Source organism: Octodon degus, unplaced genomic scaffold (assembly GCF_000260255.1).
Source record: "Octodon degus isolate 3935 unplaced genomic scaffold, OctDeg1.0 scaffold00017, whole genome shotgun sequence".
In the NCBI taxonomy this organism is placed as follows: Eukaryota; Metazoa; Chordata; class Mammalia; order Rodentia; family Octodontidae; genus Octodon; species Octodon degus.
The window spans coordinates 6,501,954-6,512,608 of record NW_004524593.1 but is presented as its reverse complement, the minus strand read 5'-3'; the positions used below and the strand labels follow the sequence as shown (position 1 = coordinate 6,512,608).

The window sequence follows — 10,655 nt, the reverse complement described above, 5'->3', positions numbered from 1 at the left end:
CACACACACACACACACACACACACACGATTATATATACCTTAGCCTCAAACTAAGACAAATAGTGTGAGGATGAAAATGTTAATACTCAAAGAACTTCAGATTTCAGAGCTTTAGGGGCTAGAAATGGACAATCTATATTAACTTTTTTCTCTGAGATTTGAGAAGAGGCTTGCATTAAATGTTTTCCCCGCTTTCCTATATGGCCACTACATCCAACTCAAATGCTTCTTATTTTTGCGAGTTTCCATCCCTGTTTCTTGAGGAATGCTTTCACCCTGCAGTTTTCTTTTGATCCAAACAATGCTCTATTAATCTTCAAACTTTTCTATGAGAAAGCCGTAAGGCTTCCCTCAGGCACCACCAACTAAGCGATTGCACTTTATTCTCCCGTGTTTCTTTGCTTTGTTCCTAAATAAAGACGCTCAGAAACTAAAATTATCCTGACTGGCCAGTGTATAAAGAGAACTGTAACGTATACTTTAAGGAGATTAAATGGAAAATAGTAGTCAGTACAAATAAATCTCTAATTGAATTGGGCATTGAGATGTTGCAGTAGGACTGATGTGAGTGGAAAATTTTTCTGACATTTGAGAATTTATTAGCATATAAATTGTACAACGTACAGAGAAAGGCAATGTTTCTAAAGACAGTGTTTAATTTCTTACCTACCACTAGACGTGGCTATTCATTATAAAGTCTAGACACCCAGCTTTAATATTATCATTTATTACTGAAAGTTAGTTTTCAAAGATTAAAATTTTATTCTGTTTATCTTTTTTTAGTTTTTAATCTTTTATTTATTTATTTGGTAGACTCATAGTGGTCCTCCTGCCTCAGCTTCCCCAGTGCAGGGATTACAGACGTGAGCCACCACGTCCGGTTTCGGTGGTTGGCACAGCATGGCAGGCTATCCTGGGGATCGAACTCAAGTCCTTGCATTTCCCAGGCAGGCGCTTAGACCGCTAAGCTATCTCCCCAGCCCTCTAGCTTTTAAGTAATCTATTTACGTTAGAAGTATGCTGGGAGGTTTTTTTTGTTTTTTTTTTTAAGGAGTACAAAATAGTATTAAAACAGAAAAAAAATTACAAATGATACAGAATTTCATGAGAAAGGGAGAAAATAAAAGACAAATTTCATTTAACAAAGTTATATGAATTTCACAGTATTTGTTGTCATACAAAGTGTTGTTATGTCAGGACTTTTAAGAAAATGCTTCAAGGGGGCCGGGGAGATAGCTCAGTAGAATGAGCGCTTGCCAGGCAAGTGCAAAGGCCTGAGTTCAATCCCACTTTCGCCAAAATAAACAAACAAACTTGTTTTAAAAAAAGAAAAGAAAATGCTTCAAAAATGTTATCTATTGCTTTAAAAGCAAAGAATAAGTTAAAACTTGGGAAGCAATCAAGTAAAGCACGCCACACAGACCCATCACTAAATTAAACATTCTTAAAGAAAATAGAGATTTAGCTATTGATATGATATGGAATATAAGAGTAGTTATAGTTGAAATCAAAGTAGCAGAGATTAAAATAAAAAAGAATTGAGCTTCTCATTTCAATTTTCTGCTGTAGTTCTCTACACTATGCAGGGTTTCCAGAGAATATTCTTTGAATTTAAAACAATCAGTAAGCCCAGGCCTACTGGCCGGTGCCTGCACTCCCAGGTACTCCAGAACTTAGGAAGACCGCGCAGAGCCCAGGAGGTAGAGGCCCGCCTGGGCAAAAGGCAGCAGGACCCTGGCTCAAATTAAAAATAAACAAATAAAATTATATAAGTAGAAAACATAGGCCTAGGTAATGTAGCTTAATTTTAAAACCTCCTAATTCTATAAGACATACATAGATGTGCTCAAGAAGCAGCTGTACTCCTTTCTTTCCACGAATGACAGCTGTATTTCACTTATTAATTTTTTTCAATTTTTTATTTTATGTTATTTTTGCGGAACCGAGGCTTGAACTCAGACCCTTGCGCTTGCCAGGCCAACGCTTATTCTACTGAGCCATCTCCCCGGCCCCGACCGTTGCATTATTCACTTTAAACTGGAAACACTACATCCTTTGATATGTCAGTTGAGAAAAGGGCATTAAGAGCCATGTGTTTTTTCAAGGGATTCTGAATTCTCAGAATTATTAACTACAGGGAGAAAATAAAAGACAAAACTCATTCAATAAATTCCAGCGAGCTCCGATTGACAGAACAGGTGCCCAAGCACACATCTGAGGAAAAGCTTAGCGCGCGCTTTGCAGCGCTGCCCCGGGGCCCGGCCCGCCACGGAATGACACAGCGCACAAGCCTCAGTTCATCACTCACTCGGCGAAGTGGCTTCACACACGTCTTACCCCGGCAGCCCTGGAGATTTACAGATGCACAGCTGCCACCTAGTGGCTACCGAGGAAACAGCAGACGGCTTCACAGGGAAAACTAAGCTTTTACGACTGCAATAACAAAACTAAAATTTGTAAAATTAACACAACTTAGCACATAAACATCAGAGTTCAATTTCAAGATGCATAGGTCAATGCACCCATGATAGTCTATAATAATACCCGCACCTATGACTTTTATAAAAGGTATAGTTGAAAGGTAAAGAATAACAACTTTTTAATAAAATTCTCATCCATCTGATGGTTTTGAAATCAGATTACTCATCTATAAGTATAAACTTTCATCAGAGAAGAAGTATAAAACTTGATGCCTAAGCTCAAATCTTAACTTTAGCCTTTATAGGTTTACTTTTAACTCCTACAGACAGGCAGGCAGGCATGACAACAGGCAGGCATCTTTTTTAAAAATCATATAAATATAAATTACAATAGCTGTGTTAAGGATTATAAGGAGTAATGTAAGAACACAGTTGGTGATAATTAATTGTAGTTCCTTATAATCCCATAATCCCTTTATGCCAGTTACTTTAGAGTCCTATGCACACACCTATGTCATTCAGAGAACCAACCCATTAAAACAAAATTTATGACAAAGGCCAATGATTCCAAAAGTAAGTGATGCCTTTGTTGAGGTGCTTAATCTTTTTTATTTTTTATTTATTTTCATAGAGGGTCTCACTATGCAGTTCAGACTTGTAGCAATCCTCTTGTCTCAACCTCCCCAGTGCTGGGATTATAGCGTGTACTACCACCCAGGGCTCTGGGGCTGGCATGGCATGCAGTACCGGGGATCAAACCCAGGACCTTGCACTTGCCAGGTAGGCACTGATGCCACTGAGCTATCTCCACTACCCGAGTGCTTAATCTTAACTGCTTCCAAATATTGTTACCCCTTGATTAACTCACTGTATCTCCTGGTTTCTCCACACCTCACTGCCAAGAAAGAAAGGGAAAGATGTGGTATTTAATCAATTTACTTTATCTTTGAGTCTGTTTTAAATCTAGTCCATTGGGTTTTCTGCTTTAGCAAGATATTCTGCTATGTTACGTAGCTCGAGAAAAATAGAAGGTCACAGGGCAAGCCAAATAGCTCAGTGGATTAAAGTGCCTGCAAGGAGGTGCAGGGGCTGGGGGTTCGGTCACCGGGCCTGCTGTGCTGGTCCTGCCCCTGGGGCACACCGAGATGGCAATTGAGACTGGGCCAGTGGCGCGCCTGTAATCCCAGCTGTAGGGAGGCTGTAAACAGGTGGATCACTATGTCTGATCTAATAGTGAGACCCTGAACACCCTGCAGACACTTCCCTAAAATAAAAAAATAAAGAAAAATAGAAGATCACTAAAAGTGATCTTCTATGCACATGTGATCATTTTGCACATGAGAATATATTACAAAATACTGTAATTGTAATCTTAATAGAGAGAATAACGTCATTCATATTTTATTGATATTATAGAATACTTAGTGTCTAGGTTTTCTTTCTAATAAAGAACTCAGTTATATATATCCTAGACATAGAATTTAGAAAAATCTAATTTAGTTATGTTTGCTTGCCCGGAAAAAGAAAATATAAAAGGATATTTTGAGGGGAAAATCTTTATTACTAAAACTCCCCCCCCCCATTATTTGCTAATCATTATAGTTAACTAATAACCACCAGTTCTGCCTACCTCGTTTCTCTGGGTCGATACAAGTTTCTTTTCTGACAAAACAGAATTCTGGGAAGACTTTCTGTTAACTGACACTGTCCTTAAGTGTATCTTTACTCTTAAAGGTGACAGTCCACCTAGATTTATTTTTTAAAAAGTTAGCTGTGATTCAAATTCTCAGTTAGTGCTATACCCCGCTGTTCCTGCAGGGGGAGCACAGCTCTCATGTACGACCCAAGGCTTTGCAAAGGGCAAATCCCTGAATACTTTGATAAATTTTCAAAGATCACCAATTCTTATTTTAACAGAAAAGAACACTGTGTTACAGATAAGCTACAAATGTTATCACACACTAACCAGAAACAAATCTTGGTCTAGAAGTGAGGGGCAAGTACTCTGATTTCCTACTGGACCACACTTTACAGAACTGAACACATTTCCTTATGCTGATTTTTAATATAAAATATTTTCTTTCTTTTTTTGTATCTAGTACAGGGTCTACAGGGTCTCACTACATAGGTCAGACTCAGGGATCTACCTGTGTTCAGCCTCCCAAGAGCTGAGATTACAGGCTTGTGCCACCACGCCCAGTCTCAATCTCCATCTCAGTGCCTCCCAGAGTCAGGGCTGGAGCAGCACACCAGGGATCGAACCTCAGTCGCTGTGCTCTGCCTAAGATGGTGCTTTAGTCCACTGAGCTATCTGGCCAGCCCTAAAATCATCTTCAAAAAGCATAGCTGTGTGTGAAAGTAAAAAAATAAATTTTAAAAATGGCTTATATATACAATGATTGTTACCCAAAATTATTGTTCCTTACAAATGTTTACTTTTTACTCTTTAAAGTAAGTCCATGTAAGTAGAAGGGAAAGAGACAAAATTTGACTTCTTTAATAACAGAAAAATAGGCCTGGTGAGATAGCTCAGTAGTCTAAAGTGCCTGCTTGGGCAAGCTTAAGCAGGCTCAGGAGACCACAGTTCAATAGCCAGCACCACATGCTGTTCCAGCCCTGCCCTCAGGGCAGGCTGAACAAGCCTCATAATAATAATAATAATAATAATAATAATAATAATAAATAATAATAACAATAATAGAAAAATTCCCACGCATGGTGGCACATGCCTGTAATCCCAGCACTTGGGAGGCTGAGGCAGAAAGATTGCTGTGAGTTTGAGACCAGTCTGGACTACAAAGTAAGTTCAAGACTTAAGGCCAGCCTGAATTGCATAGCAAGACTCTGTCTCCAAGAGGAAAAAAGATGATTCCATAGAAATGGAACAGACATTAATATTTATCCACTAAAGCAATTTAAGAATCTTAGTGGTTGTGGCTACAGCTCAGCGGTAGAGCGCCCTGGCACTGTCTGCTGGAAAGGGGGAGGGCAATCTGGTTTGATTTCAAAAATCTGTGATAGTCTGTTTCTCTCTTTCTCTGTGTCTGTCTCTCTTCCCTTCCCCCTCTTCCCCTCCCCCGCTTCCCCTCCCCCTTTCCCCCTCCCCCCTTAGCGCCCATGGTTCTATCCCGCAGCACACTTCAGCACAGAAGCCCACTGACAGCAGCCAGGTTTCTGCGCCTGGATACGGAAATGACGCAGCTTCTGAAAAGCTTGGACTTGTTTCACTTCAAAGCCGATTTCTCTGCAAAAGCTAAATGGGAGAGCACATCCCTTTCTGCCTGGCTGGGCTCCCATAGACAGGGAGAGGAGGGCGGCCCACCAGCTGGGAGACGAGCAGGTGAAGCGCAGAGCCGGGCACAGTGCTCGGACACATAAGACAGTGATTCGGCAGCAAAATAAGATCTCACCTGCTGAGCGGCGTCTGAAGTTTTCTTTGGAGTTTCTAAAATAGCAGATTGAGATTCTGAGAAGGAAACGAAGAAGACAGTCAGTATCTGAAAAGTCAGAGAGGAAGGAAAAAAAACATTTTCCCCAGTCAAAAATAAAACTTTTAGCAAAATATATCTTTATTTTAGTACCAAAAATGCCCAGTCTCTTCCAATTATGGCACTAATAGATTATGACAATGTAAGAACTTTTCAGGAAATAAAAACTATCTAATGACACTCATTATTTTTCAAAACCTGAATAGTCCTGTTCTCTGCACATTAGCTGAGCAATTTTTGTCAACTGCTAATGTTTTTATTGGGTCAGGAAATCCTAACAGTAACAGAAGCCACCTCAGCCTGGAAGGAGGACATCTCACAAGCCTTCTGGACTCTACTAACAAATCACCTCCAGGGCCGGGGAGATAGCTCAGTGGAATAAGTGCCTGCCCGGCAAGCACAAGGTCCTGAGTTTGATCGCTGACACAGCTTAAACATCACCTCTGGTTTCCGTAGGAAGGAAGGAACATTGCTTGCAGCACTGACTGAGTACTAACGCACTGTTTCTTCCCAGTTTTCATCCTTGGAGCCTACGAGATCGCAAATTTATCATGCCAGAAGCCCTAAGGAATAACCAAGTCTGGGAGACTTGTTTAAACTGGAGGACACCCTCTCCTCAAGGGAGCTTACATGCACATTCGAAAATACAAAAATAAAAGTAGTTTGCAGGCATCCCCAGAGTCCCTGGCGTCAGAGTGTAGAGACATCCCTTCTCATCCCTCCTTGGTGCTGCACGTCAGCAGCCCCAGCTGCACGGCACAGACAATGGCAAGACGAAAAGAGGGCTTACGTCTCCTGACCATTACATTCCTGCCCCTTAACTGCCTGGCCTGAACACCGTACAATGATGGACACAAGACACAGCAGTCCCTTGCCACGATCCCCGCAACAATCCCAATGTAGAAACACTGGAGCTGCCACTCTGTGGGGAAACACAAAGCACTTCCTGTCTCAGTAGCACACTCTGTGAGGCGGCCATCAAAGTTTTCACTGTCCTCGATGAGTGTCGCTCTTGACACAGGCCTTCGAGCACTTGCTCCTCCCACACTTCCCAGTCGGCTGCCTCCACTTTCTCCACTCAGTGCTCTTGGGGCTCCAGAACACTGGCTAGCTTGCTGTCCCCTTCTGCACCAGCCAGGGCCCCTGCCCAGAGCCTCCAAAAGCCACAGAGGTTGCTGTTCTGCCCAGGATGATCCTCCTTCTGCCCGGTATCTTCAGGTTCCCTTCCTCAGCTCATCTTCTCTCTTATACTGACAAATATACAGTCTGAATTGACATCAGAGGGCCGGTGACAGCTCAGCAGACTAAGCTCCTGCTTAGGCAAGTACAGGGACCAGGGTTTGATCCCTAGTACCACATGCAGCACTGGTCCCAGCACTGAACCAGCCACCGAGTCTGGGCGTTGTGGCGCATGGCTCTAATCCCAGCACTGGGGAGGCTGAAAACAGGAGGATCACTATGAGTCCGAGCTGCATAGTGAGACCCTGTACCAAATATATAATGAAAAATAAAGCTAATAATAAGGAAACACTCCTGTCTTCCGGCATTCTCTGCTTCTAGTTCCTCTCCTACACGGACTCCAGCCCAGTCTCAGCTTTGTGCACATGGAGGGAAGTCTTTCTCTCTTCTTTGCATTTACACAGCACAGTAGGAGTCCAGAGGATCTCCTAGTGGTGTCTTAATAGTTCATTACCTTAGAAATACTTCCCAGGTTTTTTTATATTCCTTGACCTGTGACCCACATTTTTAAAAAATCCTTGTGCTTACTAGAAAGATTGGGACCAAATATTCTGAACACCTATACCCCAATTCCATTTCCCTTCATTTACAGGGTATGATAAAAATATATGGTGAATTTTCGGGGTGGGGGGGTGGTAAAAATGTATCATAGCAAAAGATATATTGCTGTTAATATTTATTGAAGTTCTTCTCCCTTTCACTGCAAGAATACTTATTCCATTACTCTTGCCACTTTCTAAAAGAGTTCTGGAAGCTCTCTTCTGTGGGTGTCTTTTAGTTGTTCCATCCTGGCTCCCTTGATGTTCTGAGTCACCCAAAACATCCCCATAGTGTGGTCATTTTGACTTTGACGAATCAGCCAGAAGCCCCGTGACGCCAGATCCAGTGACTAAGGTGGGTGATGACACAGGGCAGTGTTTTTACAAGGCTGCTGGGTGGCACGTGGCACTCACATTCACTGTGCCCTTAATCACACCTTATAAAGAAAACAGCTTTAGAAAGTGGCAAGGAGGGGATGGTGCCTTCAAAGGGAGGGGGAGCATCTTCATGGAGATTAATGGCGATGTGTCTTTCTCTGTGATGATTAATTTATGTTATGTTTTGTTCATTCCGTCTAGGTCAGTGATTTCCAGAATAGAATTCACGCCCCTCTCGCCATTCTTTTGACTGTATACTGTTTTCCTCATTGCAAGTGTTGAAACATCTAAGAGAAATTCATGTCAAAATGGATTTTTTGTCATCATAAGCTGGAGGGGAGGAGCACTAGAGGGTAAAGGTGTGAAGATGAAAGGTGAGCAAAATGACTACCGTAAGATAAAAGAAATAACTGAAAAGAAAGAAAAAGAAAAATGGAGTAGGAACATACAGGCAAAAAAAAAAAAAAACAGGAGAAAAAGGGTATAGGAAGAAAAAGAGCTTTTTTAAAAAGGCCAAAGAATTGCACGAGCAGAGGCAAGAGCTGCGATGACTGAGGCGTTGGGGCACTGGGAGGCAGTGGACGTGAACGGCTCCAGGCAGGACTGGCCGGACAGGGGCACCTGAGAATCGCTCGGCTGCGGCACCCACCGCGCTAGGATCACAGTGGCCACCGTACAAACTGATGCTCCTCTGACCGTGCCCCTCTAGGCCCGGGGCACCCTCAGACCTGCCTTCACTCCAGTTAGTCTCTATTCAATATTCATCAACTAGAATGGATTTTTAAAAAGCAACCCAGTTAGTGTGACCTCAAAGGTACATTTAAAACCTCCATCCCCTTTACTAACCTTTTGTAAAAATCAAGAAATTAGAATATTTAATAGCAAATCTAGGGGCTGGGGATGTAATTCAGCAGTACACTGTCTTCTTGCATTTGCGAAATATGGAGTTCAAACCCCTCCACTGGGCAGAAAAAAACAGCATTATGAAGCAAAGAAGAAAATATTCCTAAAAAATAATACATGTTCCAGCTTTCCAAAGCTACCTCAGAAAACTCTCAGCATAATTTAAAATCCTAGGCTACATACAACTCCAATTGTTTCAGAAATTACTTTTTAACATCACAAAATAAGGCTACCACTATAAAAGGAAACATTCTTGGATGAGCTTTGTACTGTATTTATATCAATGAGAAAGGCATACATAGTAGGATATGCTACCAATTTGTGCTAAAAACATAAATTAGCACTGTTATTCTCCTACAGTCTTGCTTTGAAAATGTGTATCACTGTTCTTATTTTTCTTTTCTTCACATAATTTTTTTTAAAAAACATAAATTAAACTGCCTCTATAAGTGTATACAACATATGCCTTCTAAAAATAAATTAAGTGGTCTTGAGCAGTTTCATACTTTAAGTATTTTAAATGAAATACCCTGATATAGGAGTTAGGGATATAGTTTAGTGGCAGACTACTTGGCTAACATGTATGCGGACAAGGGTTCAATTCCCAGCTCCACCAAAAAATGTGTGCATATGAAATTACTCAATCATAGCACACATCCATTGGACTGAGATCTGGTCAATTTAATTGAAATAGAATTCATTAAATTTAATTTAAATAACATGCCTTAGAACTAGCTGCCTAATAAATGATAGATGCTTTAAATTTTGATGTGTCATGTCCTTCCAGCGATGAAGATGAACTTTAACATTAAGGCTTTCCTCCATGGAGTCAATCCTATTTCCATTTACTTAAGTCAACAAAAGATATTCACATTCAGGAATTACCTATGTAGTTACATAGGAAGTTACCTATATAACCGGAAAATACAGACCAATCTTACCCCTTATTTAAAAAAAAAAATGCACATGTGCACGTAAGTGCTCGCTGTAGGACACGCAATCCATCCGTTCTAGAACATTCGCCTCTAATTCGATGTAGGACTCCGTCATCTCACCCTTGCTGCCTCACAGTATCCCTGCATGACCTCAACTGAGCACAAAGTATTTGAACAAAACAGAAGTGAGACAAGACTGTGTTTGAATTACATCACACATATTCTCTTTTCTTGGGCACCATAAGAGTCATTTCTTCGAGCTATTAGAGACCAGAAAAATTGTACTCTTATGAACAATGCTGTTTTTAATCTGTTAGATACTGAAGATAATATAGAATGGCTCACATTTCCTGTCTACTTTTAACCTAAGGGATAAATTCCAAATTAGCTCTAAAATCTGTAGAGCCTTCTGAGATGTGTTCCGGTGTGCTAGGTTATCTCCACTGCACTTCAGCACTTCATCCTAAGGCCATTCTGGTTTGATGCATTTCCCTTTGTGACCCTTATGCATACCATATAAATTTATAAGCTGCTCACATCTTCTTGGAACAAAGGTAGGTTTTTATGCACTCAGCTAGCACATATATTCTTTAAGATTTCTAAAGAAAACATGCCAGCTGTTTCCACCAAATCCACACATGTGCTTGAGTGTACACATATATGCTGTTTTTTGAGTGTGAAGGATTGAACACAGGGCCTTACATGAGTGCTAGGCAAGTGCTCTATTAATGAACTAGTCTTTCAGCCAAATA

General features: G+C 41.1%; 1 protein-coding gene across 1 annotated transcript in view; it reads right to left on the bottom strand.

Annotated features, from left to right (window-relative positions):
• Window positions 1-10,655, bottom strand: part of Fmn2 (formin 2) — a 402,068-nt gene that overhangs the window by 294,102 nt on the left and 97,311 nt on the right. Inside the window, exon 4 of the mRNA XM_023710382.1 lies at window positions 5,832-5,887. Coding sequence (XP_023566150.1) covers window positions 5,832-5,887 — 56 coding nt within the window. The remainder of the gene's footprint in view (window positions 1-5,831; window positions 5,888-10,655) is intronic.